At 38.6% G+C, this 27,948-nt stretch overlaps 1 protein-coding gene across 9 annotated transcripts in view; it reads right to left on the reverse strand.

Annotated features, from left to right (window-relative positions):
* The window catches only part of LOC122335503 (voltage-dependent L-type calcium channel subunit alpha-1D-like), a 46,589-nt gene that overhangs the window by 11,149 nt on the left and 7,492 nt on the right, over positions 1-27,948 (reverse strand). For 5 of the 9 annotated variants that reach the window (XM_043233385.1, XM_043233387.1, XM_043233384.1 and 2 more), the window contains exons 4-28: positions 22,712-22,851; positions 19,345-19,487; positions 19,108-19,260; positions 18,541-18,737; positions 14,919-15,022; positions 14,582-14,751; positions 9,187-9,264; positions 7,828-7,909; positions 7,653-7,679; positions 6,586-6,743; positions 5,972-6,197; positions 5,401-5,608; positions 4,214-4,334; positions 3,890-4,001; positions 3,755-3,800; positions 3,358-3,415; positions 3,140-3,272; positions 2,098-2,227; positions 1,735-1,794; positions 1,431-1,537; positions 1,262-1,349; positions 920-1,027; positions 787-839; positions 568-714; positions 47-248 (exon numbers count right to left, since the gene is read on the reverse strand). In XM_043233385.1, coding sequence (XP_043089320.1) covers positions 47-248; positions 568-714; positions 787-839; positions 920-1,027; positions 1,262-1,349; positions 1,431-1,537; positions 1,735-1,794; positions 2,098-2,227; positions 3,140-3,272; positions 3,358-3,415; positions 3,755-3,800; positions 3,890-4,001; positions 4,214-4,334; positions 5,401-5,608; positions 5,972-6,197; positions 6,586-6,743; positions 7,653-7,679; positions 7,828-7,909; positions 9,187-9,264; positions 14,582-14,751; positions 14,919-15,022; positions 18,541-18,737; positions 19,108-19,260; positions 19,345-19,487; positions 22,712-22,851 — 3,051 coding nt within the window. The remainder of the gene's footprint in view (positions 1-46; positions 249-567; positions 715-786; positions 840-919; positions 1,028-1,261; positions 1,350-1,430; positions 1,538-1,734; positions 1,795-2,097; positions 2,228-3,139; positions 3,273-3,357; positions 3,416-3,754; positions 3,801-3,889; positions 4,002-4,213; positions 4,335-5,400; positions 5,609-5,971; positions 6,198-6,585; positions 6,744-7,652; positions 7,680-7,827; positions 7,910-9,186; positions 9,265-14,581; positions 14,752-14,918; positions 15,023-18,540; positions 18,738-19,107; positions 19,261-19,344; positions 19,488-22,711; positions 22,852-27,948) is intronic. The other 4 variants (XM_043233392.1, XM_043233388.1, XM_043233386.1 and 1 more) reach the window with 3 other exon arrangements.

A 27,948-nucleotide genomic window follows, 5' to 3' on the forward strand; every position in this document is an offset into this window, starting at 1 on the left:
ACCTATAACCATCAGAATAACATCCGTTTCAACTGGCCTTGCAGACCTGGTTCTTGTCCAGCTCGCAGTTCTTGTACTCTTTCTCGCCCTGCTCCTGAAACGTGACAATGACAAAACCCACAAAAATGTTCATCATGAAGAAGGCGATGACGATAATGTAGATGATGAAGAAGATGGAGATCTCCACACGGTAGTTGTAAATGGGACCCATGTTTTCCTTGTTTGAGTCGATGGCTTTGTACAGCAGGCTGCAGGAGACAAAACACACTCAGTGGACCAATGCCTTTCAACAAAAGATGTGGGAAGTGATTCAGTCTATTGATTCTAGCCAGAATTATACACATTTTTAGCTCTTTGGTAGGTTTATTGTTTATTATTAGCGAACAGTGCATAACTGTTTGCTCAGCTATACTGTGGGGGCAAATTAAATCTAACAAAACATCCTTTAGAGGCAATCGTTTTGAAAGATTTTTGACACTTTTTGGTACTTTGAGGGTAAGGTACATAACTCTGTGTGTGTGTGTGTGTGTGTGTGTGTGTGTGTGTGTGTGTGTGCTGTGGTCTTACGCAGGCCAGCCCTCAAACGTTGAGACGGTGAAGAGGGCCATCATCGCCATCAGCACATTATCAAAGTTAAAGTCACTGTTGTACCAGATCCTCTCACGCATTTGTGGCAGTGCCGTCTCACCAATACTGTACACGATATACGTCCCTCTGTAAAAACAAAAAGATGCTAGAACACACACGCACACCGTGTATTGGCTGCAGAACACTTCATTCACTCACTTGCAGTCGTCTGGACTTGTCTTTGCATCATCGCTACAGCGGTAGAACTTGCCCTGAGAACAAAACATTGTCATCGTGTAAGAATAGAAACTGCTTGTTATTACAAATGTGAAATCTGGCTTTGCTAAGGCACCTTAAACAGCTGCACACCGATACAGGCAAACATGAACTGAAGAAGTGTGGTGACAATCATGATGTTCCCGATCGTCCTGATGGCTACAAACACACACTGAACCACATGCTGCGTTGACATGAAAGAGAGAAAAGAAAAAAAGGTGACAGATTAAGATTCATTGATTATTCTAAAGGAGAAAGTTAAATTGTTACATTATCACCTTCACCTATCTATAAAGTCCAAATGAGCTCTGAGAATGTTTGCATAAAACACAGCTCAGTTTCTTCACACAGCACCTTTAACACTGATCTTTTCTATCTGGTGAGCTTCACACTATACTTGCGTCAAACAGAGACTGACTTTGAGTCCTTTGGCCCTGTTGATGGCTCTCAGAGGTCGAAGCACACGCAGAATCCTTAAAATCTTCACCACTGAGATGGCCGACGATCTGCCGAACATGAGCACAGTGACTGACTTCAAATGTACAGAATGAAATCATCCAGCAATGTGTGAGATGTAGGCCACGTACTGTATGCCGAAGGAAACCAGGGAGACTCCGACCACCAGCAGATCCAGCAAATTAAAGTAATTTCTGCAGAAAGCTCCTTTGTGAAGGAAAGCACCGAACGCAGTCATCTGATAAACACAACAAAGACAAGTGAACTAAACTGCTTGAAGCTAAAGGAATGCTTTCAGTTTTTTATTACATTTATATTAAAAGGAAACAGTAGTTTCAACAGCTCATTAATCCCAAATAGTAAAGCACACCTTTTTAAACTAGAACAAGTAAGAGAGTTATAGTGTGCGGATGGACCTAAGACAGGAGCCTTTACCTTCAACAAGATCTCCACTGTAAATATAGCAGTGAAAGCATAGTCAAAATAACCAAGAACCTGCACAGAGAACGCAAAAAACTGAGTCAGTTCAAGCTTTTTGTTTCTGCAGCTCCTTCACAATCCATATTGTTTCAAAGCATTAATATCTGAGCAAGTCTTCTTGAGAAGAACCGGACTCAGCTGGAGGAGCCCATCATTCTCTGGCATTACAGTGTGCGTATGCTAAATATTACCTAGTTCTTACCATCTAGTTTAATATGTTTAAATGATGCAGCTTAATATCTTGTGTTTAAAGAAAAAAATGTTTTACACTATGAAGAAGAACAGATGATTTTTGTTTGCTTTTGCTGACTGTCTTACAATGTTTCGGGCTGAGAAGTTACGGATGGGGTCCTCGGCCGCCAGAGAGACAGAACTCAGCATGATGAAGATGAGGATGAGGTTGGTGAAGATCTGATGGTTGATGAGCCGATGGCATGCCACACGGATCCTGCGTTATAGACAGAGGTGAAACCAACAATAGTGTGTGAAAATGAACCAAATATTTTTTTGAAACACCTTGTCAAAAAGAATAATTCTTATTTGTATTAGAGGTATTTGTAACGTTCTTCTAATCTTGAAAGTATACTGTACCTGAAAATGAATGAAACATAAGGCCACAAACTAAACTTTGTAAATGTCAGATTAAAAGCATAAATGTATATTTTAAATCAGTATTTTAATGCTCTTTGTTGTGCTTTTATGTAAAAGAGCAGTGTGAACATTCTGCTAAACATCTGCTTGTAACGACTAAAAAAAGAAAGTGTTCACAAGCACATACCTACATCTTATTTGTTAAAAAACATGTGTATGCGTTAAACTGTTAAACTGTTAAACTGTAAATGACTTTTTTCTACATCAGTCATCAATGTCTTGACCTCTTCACCTTTTCAGGGTTCTCCAAAAATGTTTGATTGGGTTCTCGTCTGGACTACATACTTCTGTGGACCCGGCAGAATCTTTTATGAACTCCTTACCAGATGTTTAGGTTGATCCTGTTTCTGAGCTCTACAGGCTTGTTTTTTTATTATCAGCTGTTACAATGGACCTTTTATTAAGTGTGTCTGTCCAAATCATAGCCATTTAATTTCCCACAGTTATCCCATATGTGATATGAATAAGCTACATTTCAACTGTCCTGGATAAGGGGATGAATATTTCTACCTTAATCTAGCCATTTTGTACTGTGAACATGTTATGATAAACTGTGATGTTCCACATTTGTAAGTGACTTTGGGCAGACTAAATGTACTAAATGAAAAGATGTAAATAAAGTCATGCTGATTTGGAATGAGGGTGGCCAAACTATAGTAGAGGTCTCATTTCTGAGTGAACCATTCCTTTAAAGATTTGTATGACCTACGGGTTGGTGTTGCTAAGGATGAAGAAGGCGCTGCCCTCTGGGATGGGTGGTGTCTTTTCTCTGAGGCTCAGCTCTGACAGCCTCTGCGGCCGCGGGCCTGATGGGACCTCGGGCTCATCTTCCTCATCCTCCTCTACACACAAACACATCACAGCGGTCAGCTGACATTACTGGAGCTCATGGGCGGAGCTGAGGGATAAACTCTACTGGAGTTTCACCTGAGGAGTCGATCATTTCCTCTGTCTGATCCTGATTACCCTCCTGATCGCCAGATGCCTGCAACCAAAGACCTCAGTAATGTTGATCATGTACGCAGAAACCTTTATTGTGTATGCAATTTATCACTTAACAGCTCTTATCTGAAGATGAACGAAGGTCTTACAGGTTTGAAATAACAGGAGGGCGAGTAATTAACGCCAGAATTTTTTTTGCGAGAACTAACCCTTTAATAAAACATGATGAATTGTACTATCTATTGTGGTAAAATCTGAAAAGCTAGCACAGAAATTAAACCCTGCTGAGGTGGCAGTTTGACCCTCATCAGGTTTTTGTGATCAGCCACTTACCACAAGAACAAACACACAGTCAAGTACTCCAGAGAGCCATGTCACCCACCTTCACGTCTCCATCATCACCATCTCTCTTGAATATGCTCATACTCCTACACAAAACACACTCTGTATGTTAGCAGATGCTCATGCTCTGCGTCTACATGAAACACTTCTCAGGGTATCAGAGAGGTGCGCTTACCTGCTTCTCTTCCTCTTGTTCCTCTTCTCTTCCTCTTTCTGGGCCGAGTTCAGGCTTTCAGCATCTGCCAGGTTATCCACAGCAATGGCCAAGAAGACGTTCAGTAAGATGTCTGATCGCGAGTTATTTAAAGTTAATTAAAGACATTCAAGTTCTCTCCCAATTAATATTCGAATGCAAAAGATATACTTATTGTAGATATACTTTAATCACTCAGAAGAACAGCTAATTAATTTCATTCTTCAGCTGCAGCACAGTTCAAGTCTAAGACATCTTATACAGTAAGGATGTGAGGTCAGCTGGGCCGATCAGAAGAAAAGATACAGTTTCCACAGATGAAGAGGATGATGAAGTAGATGCACACAAGCATGCCTGAGGAGGAGGGGCCCCCATATGCCATGATCCCATCATACATCACGGTATTCCAGTCCTCACCCGTCAGGATCTGATGAGCAAGGAAAACATGTACATACTGTGTTCTACTGGCTGGATGTGCTGAATCTAAAACTGTAACTTATAATATAACTGTATAATATAATTTTATGCAAACCTAATGTTTCACTTGTAAACAAAAACACATTACAGTATATGCATAATGTGTGTGACTGTAACAGACTGATGTACAACCCCTGTAACAGGCATACAATTGGAAATGAGCTCATAAAAATATAAAAATATCCAAATATTTCTAGAATTCAGGGTGTATTGCATTGTATCATATGATTTGGTGTTATAAGTATTCATGATACTTCAAGAAATATTACAGTACTATCATTCATACTAAGGCAGTCTTTGAACATGCTGGTTTGTGTAAATGAAAGCTACTGTTTAAAGGTTTGGGTTATAGTACAGACTTGGTAGTATATACAGTTTTTGAAAACTTTTTAAAATAAACAATGTTCTTTTCGTTGTAAATGAAACTTTCCTTTAATCGACCGATCAGAATGATTTCATTTATGTTAAAATAGACCATTAAAACAGTGTTTTAAAGGGGTCATAGGAAGCAGTTTTCCTTTCTCCTTGGAGTATTACAAACTACTGTATAGATAAGACAGAAGTTTTAAAACCCAAGAGATGAAATGTTATGACTTGTCCACACCCCCCAAAACTGCTTGTTTAAACACACCCCCACTTTTCTACATCACAGAGTGGGTTTATTTTTCATAAAAAATATCGCCCAAATATTTACACAAAGACATAAGGCAGAAATATCATTCTGACTGTAGTGTTGCAGCCAGTGCTGTGTTCTGGAGAATCAGTGTTTCATTGTTTGTGCTTCCAAAAGAGGACACAACTAGAAACCAGTGGTTAAGTTAAGTTAAGTTAACACTGTTCCAGAACAGTTCAATACAAATAAAGTGTGTTCAGAGCATTTACAGCGAACTGATTCTTGCAGCCTATGCCAGCTGTCCACAGAGGCCATAAAGTGAGGCAATTCCATCTTTGCAAGGTGAGTCTAGTGATTATGACTCACAAACACTAAAAAATGACAAAAACACACACACACACACCTGAAAGACAGTCAGCAGGGCTTGAGGAAAGTTGTCAAAAGTGCTTCGTTTGGTAACCGTCTCATCAAAGTTAAACTTCCCGCCGAAGAGCTGCATGCCAAGCAAACTGAAGATAATGATGAAGAGGAAGAGCAACAGCAGCAGGGACGCAATGGACTTCATTGAGTTCAAAAGAGATGCCACCAGGTTACTCAGAGACGCCCAGTGACTAGAAACAGAAACAAGACTCAATATGCACTCAATAACACAATAGAATTATTTTGCTTGTTTCAAAAAAAAAACCAGACAAAAAATCTAGGCTAGAAAACCATTTTTTTGAGATGTTATGCACCAACAGTGAAGTGTGAGAAACAAACATTAGTCTGAGGAGTCCCTACACTTTAGTATTCTCCCTATATGAACTAGTTGTTTGTTAGCAAGCACATATGACCATACTCTACACAAGTAATCTAAAACTTAACTAAACTATTAATAAGCAGTAAGTTAAAAGTTTATTGAGGAACAAGTGGTGAGACTGACTGTCACTACAGCGATATGAAAACAGCAAAAAAAAAAATACACCGTTTCTCACCGCGTGACTTTGAAGATTCTGAGGAGCCGAACGCATCGAAACACGGAGATGCCGAGAGGAGACATGATCTCGAGTTCCACGAGTATCGTCTCCACAATGCCTCCGCAAACTACGAAGCAGTCGAAGCGGTTGAAAAGTGACACAAAGTATGCCTGCAGTCCCAGACTGTACATTTTTATCAGCATCTCGCATGTAAACAGGGCTAACAGCACCTTATTAGCCACATCTGCAGACAAACACAATAAGAACATATACATGTAATATATCTCTAATTATCCCGGTTGATCAGTTTTTGTCACTCATCACGTTTTAATGGTCCCTTTTTAAAGCATTCTGTTGACACTAAGTAACTTTGCACCTATATGTTAACAAAGAACAACAAGAGTATAGTAGATTGTCTGATTAAAACCTGTTCCAACAGACCTCCTTCAGATTATAAGTACGTCAACATGTTATAACCCCAACCCTAGCAGTCTCTTAATTCTCTACAAAAAGTCCAATCAGAGTTAGCAGACATTTGCAAAATTACTAATAGACAACAGATTGTGTTAAAGGGGCCATCAAAATAACCCAAGCAACAACCAAAGATGTATAAAGCGAGAAGAGTATCTCACCCTGGACCTCCGTGAGCCAGTCGGGCTGGTTATAATGTTCGGATGATATTGTAAGCGTATTAAGGAACACCAGCAAAATCACCAGCCAATAGAAGAGGGTGGATTTCACCACAGCTCGGCATTTCCGGCGGCAAAACCGGTTCCAGGAACGCCAGCGGCTGCAGGGATAGGATGTGATTGGACAGCACTGCGAGCGTTACACCCTGAACGCCGATTTATGTGAACACACGCTGTATGCTTTTTAGAGTGTCCATGCATGCAGTATGGTCAGAAGACTGTTCAATATTTGTTGCAATGAAACACAAAGCCCTTCGAATGCATTCATATTAAAAACACAACATGCACAGCAAGCATCAAGCACGCAAAGTAGGCCTGTCACGATAACAGCTTGTTGTTGTGTGATATATTGCCTTGAAAATGATGTCGGTTTAAAACCATTTCATACCATATATATAATATAATCATAATATAACAGCATAATAATGCAAAGAAGACCTACACACTTTCAAATGACAAGAAACTTTTAATTCTTAAGAATATTTATATCATGGAAATTAACTACCAAAATATTACATACTTTAAATTTAATAGACAGTAAAAAATGTGCAAAGTAACATAGTAACAAAGTAACAAAATGTACAGATTTTTAACCTGACTTCTTTTCTCTGTAAATGAAGGGTGCACACTATTCGTCTGTTTGCACAAAGGCTCGTAGACAAGGCCATATCTGCTGATGAAAGTCTCTTGAAGGAGCAGCTCGTGACTACAGCACATTATGTACTGAACGAGGAGCCGCAAAAGACACCGGCGCAGGTGAAAGGTGAATTCCAACTATTCCTGTAAACATAACGGGCTATATATTGTGTCACCAATAATTATTGAGATTATGTACATATATTGTGTACTAAGTCAATATTTATTAATGATTATTGTGACAGGCCTAAATGTTAAAAACAACGTGCACACATGCAGAATGATGAGGTAAAATGACATCGAAAAGACAAAAGAACAGCAAACACACACAACTGGAGCTGAATTCAGCTTCAAACACACACTGAGCTACTGACCTGAACTTCGACTTTGTCAGTTTCTGACTGAAAAAGTGAAGAATACAAGCTGACGAAAAAACAACTAAACATTTTATTACGATTCTTTGGGAGTTTCTTTAGAGGTTACTGAAGGCACAAAAGAGTCTGAGAAATGTCCCATGTGGCTGAATCTAAGTGAAAACTGAGTGCTTACCAGATGGGCCCACAGCAGACTTTCTCGTCTTCTCCTGGGTTCTCCGTGTTCACAGACTCTGTCTCACTTGTGGGGATACTTGCTGCAGAGACACAGAAAACACATGACTGAGTACAAGAGAGCCTAGCCTGCACTACTGTAAGGCAAAAGCAGTGCTGTGATATAACATAATAATTATGCTATGGTGGTAAACTGCCCCAGCCCCTCCAGCAAGCACACACACACACACACACAGTACGAAGAACCATCTAAACTCAATGCACATAAATTGTCCTTCAATCGATCTGCCAATCTTAACCCTACTTGCTGAGACCACTGCATCTTTCAAGAACATCACTGGTCAGCTATCTGGACTGATATCTTTCCGGTTTGATTTGTTTCAAAGTACACTTCTGTTACATATCCCAGCTATATTCTATCCTGTTCCATGGTTATTGCGCTGCATTGTATAAACTGCTCATTTGGTTTTTCAGAACAGTTATGCCATTGGGAGAGCTCTAGAAATCACTGGTCAGTGCCATGACGTATAACAGAGCTGATCTAGACACATACGAAGAACAGCTGGACACTATTAAAACAGGAACCAGGAACAGAAGGAGCAGGAAACAGTAAGCACAGGTCAAATGTACAATGATGCATGTGTGAATTCAATATTTGTACAACATCCTATGCACTAAAATGTACTGTTTTGGCCTGCCTATGATATTCAACAATTTTTTACAAAATTCCCAAAGTTTTTCCATCGAAAAGAGTGATGTAATTGAGATGTAATTTCTATACAAATTATAGAAAACAAAGTGCTTATTCACATATTCCTCAGTTTATAATTTGCAGATCATGTATAGCCCTACTGGTCCCTGCTTAGCTTTGTTTTCTAAAGGTAAAAAATTGGAAAAATAATTTTGATGAAGTTTAGTAGACGTGCTCTGAAGAGTCATACCCAGTGTCACAATAAAGAAGAAATATAAAAATGTGTCAATGGAGGTCTTTAGAATTTGTTTTGGTCTATAGGTATATGAAGCGTCAAAAAGGTTTAATGTCAGAAAAACACAGTAATTATGAAAAGTATGATTAAGATGAAGCATACAAAGTTACAAAGGTGATAAACCGGAAATTTATGCAACTACATTATTTTATAAAAAATAAATGTATCAAACAGGAAATGTATTTTTCATATTTTAATAATAATAATTCACAACTTTTACTGTATTTTTTTGATCAAATCAAATAAAACGCACCTACAGAAAAGAGGCTTTTGTGTCTTGGAATTATTTCCAATGCATTGTTGTTTTAATTGAACATGTTGCAATGCATATGTGGTGTCTGTCACGCTCCAACACACAAAATTGTAAAATTTACCATGAGTGTCAGTGGACTGACTGAACCAGCCCGAGTTTCCCGTGTTCTTCCTGTGGGTGAGATCGCCCAGCGTCACCCCTTCAGATCACAAGCAGGTCACATGCATTCAAACAGAGAGCAGCTATGAGTGTCTACTGCACAAAACACAGCAGCACTACAACACTACAACACTAGAGATAGACAGAGAGAGAGAACAAGAAGGAAATGAAAGAAACAAAGACACTTCTCTGACTCAATGTTTAGCATTACAAAGCAAAGACTAAAAGAAAAACTACTATAACACTTTCACTACACATGCAAGCTATACACACTAATACAATAAGTACATAATAAAGAGGCTGGGCTACAAATTATTATTATTATTATTCATTTTGGATTCTAAATTTTCCATTTTGGTGTATTTTTATCAACAAAATGTTGCTATGTAACTATTGTCACTTGATGCATGTTGTGGATTTTTCTATTTATTTGGTTCTCACATTGTGAAAATGTCACCCATTAACAGCAACCCGTGATTTATTCCCTTGGAATGCATATTCCCAGGTCATTGTGTTCTTGTGTAAGTGTCTTTGGTATTGTATTATTATTAATGCATGTTTATGACAGACCACTAGTTAATATCACCTCAATCACGCCGTGAATGTTTAAATGTTTCACATGTTTTCATGTGATCTGAGAGTGTATATTATATGATCAAATCTTTGCAACATGTTAAAGCGCTAAGAATCTTTACTAGCTGACTATCAACCTCCAATCCAGTGCAAAAAGAGCCATAAAACTCTCCCTCCAACAGTTCAAGACATCATTGGCTCTTTGACACAAGAGGTTCAAAAAGTCTTACTCCAATGCCCTCCAGTGTCTTCTACTTTCGTCTGCTGCCTCAACATAGCACAGTGTGTGGTTCTTAGAGACAATGATAAGATGAGGCAACTCTTAAGTTTTACGCCGGGCCTTGCATCCTAGACTTTTCTTAAAAAAGATCCTTGGATCTCAGCAGATCTCTCTGTTAGCTCCCTTCACCTTCTACCTGGGAAGAAACTCTCAATCATCATGAGTCAGGGCGTGAAGTAGGTTTTAAACAGGTTTAGTTAACTAGTTATAGACCCCATTATAAACAACGCTAAAGGGTTACAGGTGGTTAACTGACTTTCCCTAGCTTCATTCTCTGCTTTTCCTCATGGTTTACTATTAAGCCTTTCCACTTTCCCCATGTATGAGTGTATGTATGCAGAATCTGACTCCAAACTAATCACTAATAAAATGTCTTGAGCTCCAAATGAATCACTATTGCACACATTCTGGCTTCAAACTAATCCCTAACTGTGCAGACTATGGCTCTAAACGAATCACTACTGAGAAGACTCGAGCTCTAAATGAATCACTACTGGCAGACTTGAGTGCCAAACAAATCACAAACAGCTAACTTTTCATAATGTTTTAGAGATTCCTTCCAACAACTCCATGTAAAGCAGCTGCAGTTGTACAGTAAGCTATTATTATAGACTTATTCAATTCGGTTACTGGACTGTTTGACCATTGAATCCAGTAGTGTGCGCCATAATATTGAAGTAAACACACTGATTATCAGTCACGTTAAAAAAATATTTTCTCATAAGCCAATCCACTACATACATCTAAATTCAGAGAACTTCTGCATGATGCCTTTATGTTATTCAGTGCTAATCTCCATTAATGTGAGTTTAATATTTAATGTAAATGTATACTGTATATTGACATGAAAACTTGACATATAAAGCTTAAAATTATTGTTTTTAAAAAGAAAAAGATTGTTTTTAAGTTTGTATGCATGGGTCCGAGTTGCAAATCTTCCTGTCAAGCTTGTTTTGTGCAAAAAGTGGTGTACGTGTCTTTTTAGCCCTGTTTTGTGGGTACGCAATAAATAAGGCCCTAGATGGTGGTTTCATCTGCCACTACTGCACATTATATTTTTGCAAGATGACAGCAGCCATACAGAGATATTTTATCTACACTTTATAATCTTTATTTTATCTTTGATCTGATCAAACTGGAGAAAGTAAATGTCTTCTTCTGTCAGTTCTTTTTCAGTGAAAGATTCGCAGTTTCTAATGTTTAGTATACTATAGTTTTCATTTGAGTAAACTTCGTTCTGCTAGACCAACGGAGGAGTCGCAGAGTATACAAACGAGAGTCTTTTAGTAATCCAACTTGGGAACACAGGGTACACAGCAGACAGGAAGACATATAACAGCCAACGCAGGACACTGGAAATACAGGATTTGAGTAAGACATACATGTTGGGAGCAAAACCCAGGGCAAGGGAACACAAGTCTGACAGTTAGATATGTGTAAAATGAAATTAATATATAAAATCCCAAACTTCAGGACGTTCAAGCCACATTTATCATAAATAGTTTTTTAATGCTTTTTAGGACATCTTTCAGCTTTATCAAAGCCTAGGTCCTTGTCAACACAATTTTTCTTTTTGTTTGTTTGAAACACATCATTTTCTCTCTATTTTGGCCTTGTGTCCACACTTAGCATTTTTTCAGGGAATAAATTTGTCGTGTGATTTCTATTTTTTTCTATTTCATTTCTTTAGTGTAGTATGTAATTGTTTGTGCATGCATAAGATCTGCAGACTCTGTCACACAAGACATATGTTTATACGGCTCAATGTAGATTAAGATGGTTTTATCTCTACATATTTGACTTTTAATGGCTATACATGTTGTCTTAGCCATTTTAATCCTCTTATGCATTTTAATGTGTGTATGTTCATGGGTCTGCCTGTCATGTGATCAGTCACCTGACAGCAATTAGGAAGTAGACAAGTATAAAGCAAGCAGCATGTTAAACAATCAGCATCACTGACCAAAGGACTGTACCAGCTGGACTGATCTGTTGTTTTATGGACTTACCGTTTCAGCATCTTACGCCATTTGGATTGTATATGAACCAGTAGATACTTTAACATTTCAACCTACAGCACAGTTTTTTTTAAGGACTGTTTTAACTGCAAAGAACTGTAATTTGGTAACTGAATCTGCGTAATTCGGCCAATAAGGGCGATCATTACTGTTATAAAAGCTCAAAGTCTCCCACAAAAGAATGTATACTATCCAATAATGAAAACTGATCCAATCTAGACTACTTTTGCAAAGAAACAAGTTTCAGTGTGGTACAGTAGCACAGTAGTACTGATGCATCCATGTCAAGAGAAAAAGTGTTTCATAGCGCGGCATGTCCTCTTGTGCGTGTGTGAGAGTGAGAGGTGATTATGGTAAGGGACATTACATTTCCGACGCATGCTTGTGGCGCTCAGCCAATCACAATGCACTGTGTCAGCTGGCTGCATTAATTAGATCAGCTGGAACTGGGAAAACTCCCCATAACACACAATGTACTCGTTACATTGTAAAAAGAATGGCATCTACGCTAATATTAGTCTGTTTTTTTCTTATTCTGTTTCTCAGTTCATATCCAGATCAGATGGTGTATCAGCACTAAAAGATGACCTTCATCTGAGACCAGAACACCTAGATGAGCCTCGTGGACAGATCACCGGAAGCAGATACAGACACACAAAATAAGTCCAACTGAGCCAAAGTTTTTTTTTTCTCCATTCTGTCATGGATGGAGTTTTGGTTCCTTCAATCAATCAATAATTTTTATTTATGTAGTGCTTTTAACAACACAGGTTGTATCAAAGTACTGAACAGTATAAAGTAGAAGAATACAATGACAGATGTATAATGACGAGATTGAACAATTTCTTATTAAATGCAGAGACGGTCTCTGTAATCAATTCAACGATAATCACTAGAAGTTAAGTGTCCCCAACAAAGCAAGCCAGAGGCGACAGCGGCAAGGAAACAAAACCCCATCCATAAAGAATGGAGAAAAAAAAACCTTGGGAGAAACCAGACTCAGTTGGGGTCAGTTCTCCTCTGACCGGACGCCCAGCACTTAACTTCCAGTTCAATTTAAAACGCAGCTGTGTCAGATAGTGTAAATTTCTGTATTAGTAAATGAATTACTAAATTAGTGTGTGTGTGTGTGTGTGCATCAAGATTGGGTGATCTGTCTACGGTGCGCATCTAGATGTTCTGGTCCCTGATGAACATAATCTCTGGGTGCTGATCCACCATCTAGTCTGGATACAAACTGAGAAAGAGAATAAAAAAAAAAAACAAGACAAATATTAGCGTAGATGACATTCTTTTTACGATGTCACAAGTACATCGTATTTTAGGAGTAGTGTTCCCGGTTCCAGCAAATCTAAGTAATGCAGCCTAAAAATCATTTAACGGATTTGAATAATAAAAGTGTATTAGGTGTTATGTGTAGGCTAGGTTAAAAAGATGTGTCTTTAATCTAGATTTAAACTGGCAGAGTGTGTCTGCTTCCCGAACATAGTTAGGGAGATTGTTCCAGAGTTTAGGTGCTAGATAGGAAAAAGATCTGCCGCCCGCAGTTGATTTTGATATTCTAGGTATTATCAGATGGCCAGAGTTTTGAGAACGCAGCGGACATGCAGGATTATAATGTGATAAAAGCTTGCTCAAAAATTGAGGAGATAAACCATTCAGGTCTTTATACGTAATTAATAAGATTTTAAAATATATCCGATGTTTGATAGGGAGCCAGTGCAGTGTTGACAGAACCGGGCTAATATGATCATACTTCCTAGTTCTAGTAAGGACTAGGAAGTATAACCACCCAATAAGACTTTACAATAATCTAATCTAGAGGTCATAAATGCATTAATTAATATTTCTGCATTAGACATTGAAAGCAAAGGTCATAATTTGGATATATTTTTAAGATGGAAAAAAGTGTTACAGATGCTGGAAACATGGTTTTCGAAGGAAAGATTGCTGTCAAACAGCACACCTAGGTTCTTAACTGATGATGAAGAATTAACAGAGCAGCCATCAAGTGTTAGACTGTGTTCTAGATTATTTCATGTGGGATTTTTAGGTCCAATTATTAGCACCTTTTTTTCAGAATTTAGCATTAAGAAGTTACTCATCATCCAGTTTTCATTGACTGTGCATTCCTTGCTGCTGACGTCTCGCTTGCTTAGTGGGGGACACTTAATTTCTAGCAAATTATCACTGATTTGATTACACAGACCACCTCTGCATTTAATAAAAATTAAGTGTTTAATCTTGTCATTATACAGTAATTTATTCTCAGTTCAGTGCTTTGACACAATCTGTATTGTTAAAAGTACTATATAAATAAAAATTACTGATTAATTGATAATATGACCGTATTGGGGAACATATGAACCAAACTCATATTTAAACATCCATGCTATGTAGACCTATCTATCCTTACAAGTTAAATTTTGCTGTATTATTTGTAACCACTTAAAAAATTGTTCTTGAGAAATTGTATTTTTACGTACGGCTGCGTTTGGTCTCTTGATCTCCCTCCTCCTCATTATCAGGGTCTATGTCCTCAGCTTGTGTGATCCAATCCAGATATCCCTTCAGATCCTCCTCAAGCTGTTGCTTCTCACGCAATTTCTGGAAATCTCCACGAGCCTTGGCCTTCTCACGCTCCTTAGAGAACTCTCTGTAGTGCACACACGCAGAAAAATTCACACTAGCAACACCATACTGTACATAAGATAAACAGGTACCCAGATAAAGACAATGGAAATGTTGTTATGTTAATGGCATTTTGAAGGGTGCATCTATGAAATTACAATAATTGAACAGCATTTGGATAAAATAACTCACCCACTGAGAACACCCAATACTAGATTGAGGACAAAGAAGGAGCCAAAAATGACCAGACTGACAAAATAGACCCAAGGCAACTCAGAGCCCATAGCATCATTCATCTGAAACACAAGGACAAACAGCAACTCTCGGATTAACTCATGTTATCAAGTCTACCCTTACTAATAGAATTATGGCATTTTAGCAAAATTAATAAATAAATACATTAAAAACTAAAATCTACCTGTTACGTCTAGATTTAAATTCAGATTTATAACAAGATCTCTTTTCCCTTCTATCAGAATTAGTGGCATCTCCCTGGGTTTGGAAGCCCACTTCACAAGAGAAGTGAATTGATGCTGCACCTCTCTTCCTTGGACAAGGTTGATGAGGTCAACATTGATGAAGATCCGCACCCTCAATATCCCCAGCATGAGGGGCTGCTGAAGGTGGTGACTCGGACTGTAGCCAAGTTCGAACAAGCTCAGCATGCTATTTTTGAGATTTTCACATTTCTAAGTAGCAGGTCGCTGCATGAAGGCAAGGAACTCACATTCATAATATTGATATTTTGAGTATGTGGGGAGTATGCTAAATGGGGAATTGGAAAGCAAGCATGAGACTTCTTTTTGGGTGGTGTGGCCTCAGGAGGACTCGACCCTGTTGGAATAGGGACATGTTTGTTTTGGTGATTTGAACCACCTAACCCTAACTAAGTTGCTGTTGGAAGAAGTGCTAGGGAAACCAGCAGGGGGTGTTTGCCCTGAAGTCTGTGTGGGTCCTAGCACACTATATTATCAACAAGCACCAATGGATAAGAGTTCCTGACTATGTGGTCATTAAAAATCCCAAAGTGTCTTTTGTAACTAACAAAGGTGTGACCTTTGGCCAAAATTTGCCCACTGGCCTCTGATCTTCATTGCCTCCCAATCATCCCCATATCTATTGATTGGCTTCATCACTGTCAGCTCTCCACCAATAAGCTGGTGTTTGGTGGGCATTCTGGTGCACTATGGATGCCATAACATTATCCAAATGGATGCTGCACACTGGTGGTGGATGAGGAGATGTACAATGTGTGCAGAGAGGACCAGCCTCCCGCATCACACACTTGCTGCAAGGGGACACCTCTTGCCAAATCCATTGAAGATGCGACCCCACTGGTTGAATGGGCCCTAACTCTAGAGGCGAAGGTGACCACATGCCTCGTGGGCTAGGGCAATAGCATCCCTCACCCAATGTGGCATAATTTGCCTAGCAGCAGCCATAACCCACTTACAGCCTCCATGGAATATAAAAAGCTGCTCTGACTCATGCCACTGGCTAGTGCAGTGGGCATAAATCTGAAGAGCATGTACTGGACATAGTAAGTGAAGTCTTTCCAGCTCCACTGTCATGAATGGACGGAGGGCAGAAGGCTTTAAGAACAAACTGATATATGTTGGAAAATAGAACTTTCTGAAGATAATTAGGGTTAGGATGCAAAATAGCTTTGACCAGGGGCAAAGACTAGGCAGAATGGCAAGACTGACAGAGCCTAAAAATCCCCAATTAACTTTAATGAAGTATTAAAAAAAAACATCTTTAAAGTCAAAAACCTGACAGGGGATTCGAAAGGGATGTCAAACAGACCCTCAAGAACAATAGCAAAATCCCATGAAGGGACAGTCACTCAAAAGTGACTCGACTAGCGATCAACTAGAGGGTGCTTTTCCACGGAAATCCCATCAATCAGACTATGGCAAGCTAAAATGGTGGCCATGTAGTTTTTGAGAGTACTAGGACATGTGCCTGAGGACAGTTTCTCTTGCAGAAACTCCAGCACAATTTGGCAGTGAACTGGGCCTGCATGATGTATCATACACCAACTTTGAAAAACACGACATCTGAGGGCATATATTCTTCTAGTGGAGGGAGACCTAGCACTTAGTATAGTCTCTACTACATCTGCTGGAAGGCCCTCAGGGGCCAGACATTAATGTTACAGATCTCTGGCAGGGGATGAAATATTGTCCTTTGCACCTGAGACAGAAGATCCCTCCTGACCAGAATAACCCACGGCGAGCTGGCGAGGAGGGATAATAGATCTGAGAACTACACTCTGGTAAGCCAAAGAGGTTCTATCAAGAAGAGGCAAAACTTCTGTCGATGGTCCTTCTCCAGGACTCCAGGGAGCAGAACTATTGGAGGAAATACGTAAAGATACAGTTTGGGCCATGTCCAGACCCAGGGGAGCTGGAGGAGTCAGGTCTTGGAGTTGTGCTGTCTCCTGTGAGACTGTGATTTGACTGACTATTTTAGGGTAGAGTTGTAAATGTAAATGTAGTGTTGGAATGTAAATATGTAATGTAAAGGAACTTGTCCTGTGCCCAAAGCAGAACTTGCTGCGATAGATTGCTCAAGTGGGAAGAGACTACCGCAATGTTGTCCACCCGCACTAGGACATGGTAGCCTCTCAGATCCTGGAAGAATTATTTCAGGGCCTGAAATAGAGCCAATATTTTGAGGCAATTGATGTGCCATGCATGAAGATGACCTCTCTAGAACCCTTGGGCTGGACAGCCATCTAAGACTGCACCCCAGCACGTGATGGTAAGCATCTGTCATTAGCATCTTGCAAAGACAACACAAACCTGGAGTTGGACCCAAAGTCAGAAACCAGGGTCTGAACCACATAGAAAGGAAATGGAGCATCTGGCACGTAACCCCCTATTTGCCTCTGGGGATTGGCCCTTGGATGAAATCCCGTCACTGAGCCACAACTGAAATAGCCCTAATGTGCAGGAGGCCAAAGGGCATCACCGTGTATGCAGCTGCTATGAGACTTAGAACTCCATTCTGTTTTCCATTCCTGTGTCAACAAATACACTCGTTCTGGTTTTATGGAAGTGGAGACTACACTGTAGAAATGCAGAGGCCAATGTGCAATCTGAATCCTCAGGAGATAATAGTTCTCAAATCTAGTCCCTATGAGGGGGCACACAGCTCGCCAAACATTGCTTCTGCATCTCACGCCCGCAGAGGAACTGGACTGAGCATGGTGGGGAAGAAACTGGTTGAATGCTTACATATGTCTCTTAGCCTCCTGGAACCTAGTGATGACAGTTCTGACCAAGATGCCGAAATAGGCCAGAAGGCGTAGTTCTAAAAGTGCATCCTCACTAATACTCCCACCTCAAACATGGTGCTCTTGGTCTTCATATCGCCAGAGTTAATCCACGTCTTCCTATCTCAGTAGAACCCCAGGGCAAGAGCAGGGGAGGGGACATCATGATCGGGAAAGAGTTTCACATAGAGCTACACATGCAGCATTGAGAGTAGCTTTTGATAGGGAATACATAAATTATTATTAAAATTAAAATGTGTTTTGGTAATTAAATGTTTTTTTTTATTTTCAAATCAAATTGAAAAGTAGTGGTAAGAAGAGGTTGACATGCTTTTCTATGTTCTCAATGTTGCCTGTCTTCTGACTTTGTCCCTTCAGTCTTAGAGGGTCAATCTCATTAGCATCTATTGAGCTCTCTTTGTGTCATGGAAAAGAGCTTAGAGTGGAAGTAGACGCTCCCAGCAGGAGCAAAGAGCAAAGTGTATGCTAGCAACAGTGAACATTAGAGTGACAGGAAGACATTGTGAGTCTCACCCAGTACAGCACATCAGTCCAACCCTCCATGGTGATACACTGGAACACAGTCAGCATGGCAAACAGGAAGTTATCAAAGTTTGTGATGCCATTGTTGGGCCCATGCCAACCATCCTGACACGCAGTGCCATTGAGAAGACAATGACGCCCATGACCAGAAAGAGAACAGGGAGCTGGGTCCTCCTCTGCTAATATACCTGTGTGGAGAATGAGAAATATGTGTCTAATTCTCAAGAAATGATGCAATTTTATGGTGTGTATGAGCACCCTAGTTAGAAAATCTTTAAGACCCATTATTTGAAACAGTGTGTGTGAAATACAAAATAAATTTTAAGGTTTCACAGACATGGCTTCAGGCAAGTCCCAGATTAAAAAGCTTTCTTAACTGAAATTATCTTGCTCTGACATATCTTAATATATGTCAGTCACATTGTATTTCTTTTAAAGAATTTTTATAAAAGCTGCTTAAATAGCTGCTTAAACACCTTAAGGCTTAAGCTAAGCCAAGTCTGTGAAACTGGCTTTATTGTTCATAAATTAGTCTAGTGAATGTGAGAACACACTGACGCGTGCCGTTCAGATAGCAGGTTGCATGCATCTTTCCGATGAACAGCTCCAGCCCAATGATGGCATAGATGATGATGACGAAGAGTACAAGCAGAGCAATGTGCAGCAGAGGAACCATGGCTTTAATGATGGAGTTCAGCACTACCTGTAAGCCTATACACACACACACACACACATAATATTAGCATGTTATCAGGCTGTTCTGGCGGTGAATGCTGGGTAAAGATGGTGACGCACTTGGCACGCCTGACACCAGACGGAGGGGTCGCAGAACTCGAAAAGCTCGTAAAGCCTTGACATCGAACCCGCCCGGCTTGCCTCCTGACTGCCCACTGACATCTCGATCTTTGGTTACCAGCTCCAGCACGACACTGAAGAGACTAAACACACATACGCTCATCAATATTAACAATAATAACTGAATGCGAGTTCAGGTTATATAGTTATAAGTTAAATGTAACAGCAGAAGTTGAAAAATAGCGAAATTACAAGAGGAATTGTGCATAATGGAGAGAACAAATTATGTAAAATCAATGAAGGTACATGTCATAATGATTAAATCAATTACCATCTACCACACTGTATTTTGCCATCTCTTTCCTTACTGCAAACATGATCATTCAAAATTCCCATAGGTTGTTGTTCATGTAGTCTAAAGCAGAGACTGATGAAACGCTTGTGTTTTGTGTTGTTTTATTTTTATTATTGGCTGGTTTTGGGAATGGTTTTCATTCACTAGCCTCTCTGGACATCGAGTATCTGAATGTTTGTTTAGCATTACTACACATTTATACCATAACACTGGGATATCAGATAGAACAGACAGACAAAATGGCAGCTACAAGACCTGTCAGCGAGGCAGTTTAATTCCTGTCAGTCACTGATTTGTTTGCAGATCTGTTGTGGTGTGCCACATGCTTTCTTTGTAAAGTTAAAAATGGTGACAATTCATTTTAGGTAGAAAATAAATAAACAAAAATAAATACATCTGGCAGCAAATAGTACAAATGCATTTATTTTTTTTCCATAATGAACAATAGGTACCACCAGAATATCCAAAAATATAATTATTTTATCTGGATGAACTTATAAATACTGAAAACATGATCACAAAACTTGACTTGTGTTTTTCTGGGGAAATTCACTTGCATACAAAATATGTACATTAATTACATACCACTTTCTTGATAGTACCTCAAATTTAAATTAAATAAAATAAAAATCAGACTGCTATTTCAGTTTTTGAGAAGCTATAGTTGTGCTCTTTATTGTGCACCAATGAATATGAGATGCAGACAGATTATCATGTTTAAGCAAGATTAAAAAGTAATGCTTGGGACGTTTAGGAAAGAAAAACTCTCATGATATGATGACGAAGGAGCTGATGGCAGTACAGCATTACAAATAGTATTTACAGAAATAACAAATTAATACAAGGCGTAATGTCAAGTCAGGTGGGTTTTTATCTCTTGCACATTTCATGGACCTGTATCAAATAACACTCATCTGACACCAGGGCTTGGGGATGTCTCAGATGAGATTCAGCGTGATCCCTGAGGATCCTACAGCAGTCCAATCTCCATCCAGCATGACCTCTGACTTTACACACTGGATGCCTCCTCCCCGAGTGGAGGTAATCTCATTACGTCAGGTCAGAGATCAGCACTAGATCAGGTTGTAAGCTCTTGTGAACAGTTGCCAGCTATGTGCCAGAAAAAATCCTTTCAACGGTTTCCAGCTGACATCAACTACTTCCAACAGAGTTCTTCAATCGTGACATCCATTTGTTGCCCAACACAGAAGACCAATTCTTTGTAATTAAAATGCCATTTAACACGTGCTGTTTGACAGTAAACAGACAAAGTAACACAAGACAAGCAAGCTAGCCATAAACACAAATAGTAATAGTAATAAAAATAAATTTCTTAGATTTTGCCCAAGAGCATAGTTCTTTGGAACTACGGTTTTAGCAAAAGCTTAACTATGTTTGGGTTTTGTGTAACCATAGTTGGCTGAAGGCTGAAATAAATAACTTTTGCCCAGATTTTCAGTCTAGACAAGCAGTAAGTCAAATGTAAATTCATATCCCATATCACATTTTCTTGGTTTAATTAATATTAAAAAATCAATTATATTTGTATTTTTTACCAAACTATTTTGAAAGTTTAAAAATTGTATTAGTTTTTTATTTAGTTGGATTTCTAGCTGTGGAACAACGTGATATTGAGTAAATGATGACATAAACTTTCATTTTTCCATTTAACAACACTAAACCAGCTGACGAATCACAGTTTGCTCCAAGTGGCTAGTCAATAAAACATGGCCCATGCTCGCATATAGATTTATACTGCATAAATTATGAATAATTATATAAATTATATATGGTGCTCAGTGAGGATATCCCAAAAGGTTTCTTATCTTAGGGCCTTAAGATGTGAAATGTTAAGTTGGGATCTTTCACAAATTCGTATCACTGAATCAAATCTTAAGTAGATTTGGGATTCTTATCCGATCTTACAAAATCCCAGTGTTTTGTCATCAAAAATATAACATATTTAGGCTCCATCAAGAGTCATCCCACCATCTTCATTCTTTATTTTCCACGAATAATACATATAATAGCATTGATTGACAGAGCAATTGTAAGTGTTTTTCTGATTTTGAAGTTAGGACAGCTGTTGGGTTGTCCTGAAGTTAAGAAAGTTTTTAGGATTCGTCGTCATGTTAGGAGGTTTCTGTAATGCCTCTTTCCTATCTCTAGTTAAGATAGGATAATGCACTTAGGAAATGTTGCTCTGTAATAGCTTTTGCTGAAATGACCATGGTTACCCAACAGATAAGCTAAGATTTTAAAGTTAGGATCCTTCTGTAAAACGTCCCCAGAGTAAACAAACATAACACTAAATCGTTGCAAAAATATGAATGAAATGAAACATACTATATGAGGGTAAAAACCCCCTGTGGTAGTTTTAATGAGCACAGGAAGTGTCGCGTCACAAAAAAGCAATCCAATTGTGAAGACAGGTTACATTTCTGCACAACACAATGTTAAAGAAGTTAATAATCATGGGCTGAACCATCAGAAGACGAAACCTGTGACCCTCTACAGTACAAAGCTGGTATTAAGATCCAGACAAATGTCTCAGCAATTCCTAGTAGACTTCTGTTTGAGAAATCATTATTCTTAAGCTGTCTTGAAGGGTCTGTTTATTTGACAAGTATTTTGGATTACATTCATTTATTGTGTATCTGTGAGCTATGTCTTACGGATTAAGGACAAGATTTGAATCTTAAGTAACATCCCAAATGTTCACTGTTTAAAGGACATCACACGCTTGTGAAAAAAGTGCTTAATCATATTAAATGTGCACTTGTGGTGTACTTTCAGATAACTAATATACATTATATAAAAGGCCACTTAAGTATATTTTCATTAATGTCAGTTTTACTTTAAAGTATACTTCATTTATTATGATTTAATCATTTGATGTGTTCTTTAAAAAAAGTACACTTATTTTTCGGTGTTGATTAACATGTAAAGTGTGTGTGTGTGTGTGTGTGTGTGTGTGTGTGTGTGTGTGTGTGTGAGTGACTGTTCACTTACCCTACTATGACGATGACAAAATCCAACATATTCCAGCCATTTCTCACGTAGGAGTTCTGGTGCATCACAAGTCCATAAGCTATGATCTTGAGGAAGGTTTCAATCGTGAAAATGATCAGGAAGGCATATTCTACCGTTTCCTGTGAAAAACCATTATAGAAAAGCAAGAATTAATCACTGTGTCATTACTTTTTTTAATTTGAAGAGCATGCGATTGGTAAAGGAATTTAATGTGGAGATTGAAAAATATATATATATATATATATATATATATATATATATATATATATATATATATATATATATATATGTACAATTTTAAGTGTTATGAAATGATTACGCCTTAAGATTTTAGATATTTTTTGCACCTTCAAATTACAGATTTGAAATAGTTGTATCTAGACCAAATGTTGTCCTATCCTAACATACCATACATCAATGTAAAGATCACTTATTATTAAATACTGTTGAATACTAATATAGAAATTAAAATCACAAAATCCTGCACAAAACACAAAATATTGACTTATTTTTGTATTTGGTTTATAGCTTTTTTCACCTTTAATAAACAATAAAAAATGAACAAATTGATATCAGATTGGTGTGGTCTCAGCCTGCAGGTGACCGGACGACAATGGCTAAGCCACAGCGCTAAGAATAGCTACAATAGACTTAGATGACTAGATTAATCCCATTTGAACAATAAAATCTCACCGCTGAACATGGCAGGCTGGCCATGTCTCTTCACAATAACAAATCAGTTCAGTCGTTGATTTTCACGTGAATATACTGCAATACGAAGCACTCCTCCAAACATGAATTCTGACAGTACATTAATCCATTTTACATCATGCTCCCCTCTTTGTATTAAAGCACTTAAGCTCATCAAATACTTCAGGTACTTTCACGTGTGGTGGACTTACATAAGGACAGAGCCTGAGGGCAAAGACAAGCTGCCTGATGGCCACAGTGACGCAGTATCCAGTTTAGTTGATGGCAGCATTAAACTAATGAGTCTACACGCTCTAAAAGCAATGTCGTCTACTTGTTGGCCAAAGCAACACGTTGCCCTGTGGATGTTGTGACGTGAACAAGGTAGTTATGATGCAGTGCATTATGAACGGTCATTTTAAGTTCGCTCAGCTGATAATGCTTTTTGACTTGTTTTGGGAATTGTGAAGTTCGGTTAGCCTGCTCAATTGACCTTTCGCAAAGCCCCGCCCCCTCTGGTTACCTTCGCTGTGTCTGAGCAGTCAGGCTCACGCAACACATCATGTTGTCACACCGAGCAAAGAAAAAACGGACAATATAACAACAAACAAGACATTGAAACAAAGTCTTGAATATTTTTCTTCACGCTTTTTACTGTGTTCAATGAGTTCAAGTTCAATCTCTTCATCCTTACTAGTTATAGCATGAAATAAACATCAGTGAGCATAAGGTAAATTGTTTCAACCACAGAAAGATGTCAATACAAACCATTTTTGAAGGTCCATTTTTGATCTACTCTCCTATCTGGTTTGTTTGTCAGAACAAAAATGGCCGATTCCATGGTATGATTGAACAGACTGCCTGTCAGTCAAACTCCCAGCGAATGGCAAAGGTTGATTTGGTCAGACAGTGCCATCACTGGCAATTGCAGTCATAGTTTTAACTGGTTAGTTCTAGCTAACTGTTTTTCACGTTATAATGTGTTACAGCAGACAAACAGCGCTGTTATTTGTTCTAGACAGATTGTCAGTCTGTGTGTCAGTGGTGGGGTTTTCTCCTTCTACATTTACTCAGTTTTTGCTCATTCAACCATTTGTTCAAAAACATTCAGGAAAGAAATGACAATGGAGTGAGTCACTGAATCATTCAATCAACTATCATGGTCTTGTGATCTGAGTTCAAAGGTCATGTGTCCAGAACAGCTGAACCCACTATGAATGGCATTTCATATATGTGGAAATTCGATTTGTTTTAATAAAAAAAAATATCAATTTTAAAATCTTTTGTGTTTGCGTAGGTTTGCCTTAGATCGCCTAGGTTTTTATTTTGGATTTTCTGTTTTCATTTCTCAAACAGAAGTCAAAAACTAAATAAATCCCAATGGTTACTGTCACAATCCCATTCTTGTTTTTTTATCATTTCTGTTCCCTGTTCACTTCCTTCGTGCAGTTTCTGTCTCTGTTTTGTTCCCTTGATTAACCCTATTTATCCTCATGACAATTAATCCCTGTTAGTTCCTATGACTGTGTGCATTTAAACCCATGTGTTAGCCCTGGTCATTTGTCTAGTCTTGTCCATCTGCTGACTATTAAGTGTTTGCTTTCCTTTAGTTCATGTTTTTTTGTTTGTTTGTTTGTTTGTTGTTGTTTTTTTACCTTGTTCCTGTTAACCCCTTCAATAAAGCTTATCTATTTGGGTTCTCGTGCCTTTATCCTTGAACTCCACCACACACAACAAGTGAACACTGCAAGTAATAATTGCACAGTGACTGAGCGTTTAAGTACTTGTTATAAGCTACCATGAATAATTCAGAAAAAATGGTCCCATTCTATATTAAGTGGCCTCAACTGTTTAAACTAACTACTAATTAAATCAAAAATATGTAATTTTTATGTTCAAATTGTATTGCAAAACACTTTGACCTACTATTGCTATTGACCTGAAATACATGTAAGGTTAAGGACAGGTTGAAGGGTGGGTAAAGATGTAAGGAATAGGCCAACAGGGTAATTGTAGACATTATCATCTGCACAGAAGTGCATTTTATCAAATGTTTCATTTAAATGCAAGTACATAATAGACCAGAAAGAATAGCCCTCACAGTCTCACAAGGCTATGCGGTCACAAAAATCATTACATTAATGGTACAATACTTGCATCAAATGTGAAGAAAGAATTTGGTTCAAAAAAGAAAGAAAAAAGACTACATTATACAGGTTACAATATAACTTCATTGCATCACTTTGATGTTCGCAAAAATAAAAAATAAAAATTACATAAATACATAAAAATAAAAAAGCGGTTCTCATATCACTGATTTTCTTCTTGGAAACATGCACAGGAGGGCAATGATGGCTGCCACAACTTTACTATATTATTACTTGATCTAGATATTTTTAGCCACACAATATCAGAACACTTGGAAAGTATTCATCTTGTCACATGGCCTTGCTGACACTCTGTGCTTTACTACATGCTGTAGTGTGCTGTAGTGTATAGATTGCCACTGCACTGCAATCATCAAAAAGGACATTTATCATTGTACAGAAGTAAACCAGTAGCATGGGTTTGAAGTGATTTTTCAGTTTCAAACTCTCCCTTTAAACGGAAAAACTAAAGTATTAAAATACGAAAGTATTTAATTGAACAGCTGGTGGAGTGAAACAAGGGCCGTCATGTGAGAACGAGAGAGACAGTGGATGGAGTGAGAGATGAGAGAGCGAGTGAAGATATAATCCTCCTATGATCCTCTTTCATCACCCTCCACCCTCCTGTTTACAGATGGGTTAGTGTCAACCAGCGCGAGCACGCAGCGGAAAACAACTGCAAACGTAATTGTGTTTATTTCACGTACTGTTCAGCATGTTGAGTTAGCTTCACACACTACTTTCACCCATCTGTGTATACAAAAGCCCCCATTCATCCTCGTCAGAAATTAACAGACACGCAAGTGGTTCCTACTACAGTTCACCGACGGCCAACTCTTCACACTTGTTCAAAGGGCTTTCCCAAAGGCATGAGTGGAATTGAGAATATAGGTTTGTAGGTTGGAAATGATCGATGAACATGCATGAGTGAGTGCAATGGAAATCAAAAGAGAGAGAGAGGTTAAACACTGGTGTCATTGACTCTGTTGAGGCTAATCTTACTGGACAAGCCCAGTGCTGCTCAAAGCCCTGGAGCTCAGCAGACACCCAACCAAATGCTCACTCTGATTTAAGAGACAAAATACTACGTGTCATGACAACTAAACTGTATAAGCTCAGAAAGTCTTAGCAATAGCTAGCATTTGTGCCTGGTTTTCTGAATATGAGATGAGCTCACTAAAGATCATGCATAAGATCAGCAAATAAGACAATTCAAAACTAGAACTATCTTTTTACTGGTCTGTGGAAGGAAATAATACTCATGAAGTACTCATTCAAGTATGAAGTATTACATCTCTGAATCAAAACATTGTGAAGAAGAAGCAGAAACAAGCACAAGTGTAAGCAGCTGATCATCAAGATCATCAAGCATTAAATTGCTTTTTGTATAAAATGTTCCTTTTTTCTGAACCCACCCAAATTCATGTGATGCTAAAAAATAATGCATTGAGATCCACCTTCCCCAGCTCCATATGCCGTTTATGCAGCGGTGTGTCTTGAATACTCACAGCACCGTATCAGCTAATGTTTTGGCAGTAGAAGGTTCCTATACTTGCTTGCAGCAGCAGCAACAATCTACAACATCAGTGATAACCAACAGCAGCAGCATAGCAGATCTATTCCATCTGTATACAGTACTCAGGTGATTAGCATGTTCCAACACACCGACCCACGGTTCAAGGTTAAACTCTTCTAGTATAATTTCTTGATCCCTTATACCCGCTCATCTCTGTCATCTTCAATCTGCTTGGCAAAAGGCAGTTCACAAGCAGAGGCCACAGCTGAATAGGTAAATAATAGTTTACAGTAATAGTTCAGAATTTTAGGGATGATTAGGAAGAGGATGAAATGGGATAGGAGAAATTATAGAGACTCAGGATGGGGGTATTGTCTCGGTAGTATATTTAGGCCACACAATTTGGACTGAATTGCTGAAATAAGATTCCTCGTCTGGTTGTTGGATTTTGTGGCTTTCGGATTCTATAAGGAGGAGCAGATCAGATCACAGAGTTTGGAGAAACTAACTCTGATTTGTGTGAAGAAATTTTGATAGAGGTTGTGCAATGGAGGTGAAACATTAGGAAGTCATCCATGAGGTGAAAGGCATCTGGAAGTATGGAGTTGTTGGTAAGAAACCAGCAAGTTCTTCAAAATGTGTTTTTGTGTTCATTTGTGTTGATGTGTTCACAATAATTTTGTGTTCTTGCACTGATTATGTCTTTGCCTTGCACTGATTTTGTCTTTGCACTGTTTGCACTAGTTTGCACACTGGGTTTGCACTCTACTCCCCTGCTGTTTGCACTAGTCTGCACACGTTGCACTTTATGTGGCTAAGACACTGTCTTAGCTCAGTATGTGAGTTCTTTTGTATTGTGTATT

The sequence above is a fragment of the Puntigrus tetrazona genome, unplaced genomic scaffold (assembly GCF_018831695.1).
Source record: "Puntigrus tetrazona isolate hp1 unplaced genomic scaffold, ASM1883169v1 S000000798, whole genome shotgun sequence".
In the NCBI taxonomy this organism is placed as follows: Eukaryota; Metazoa; Chordata; class Actinopteri; order Cypriniformes; family Cyprinidae; genus Puntigrus; species Puntigrus tetrazona.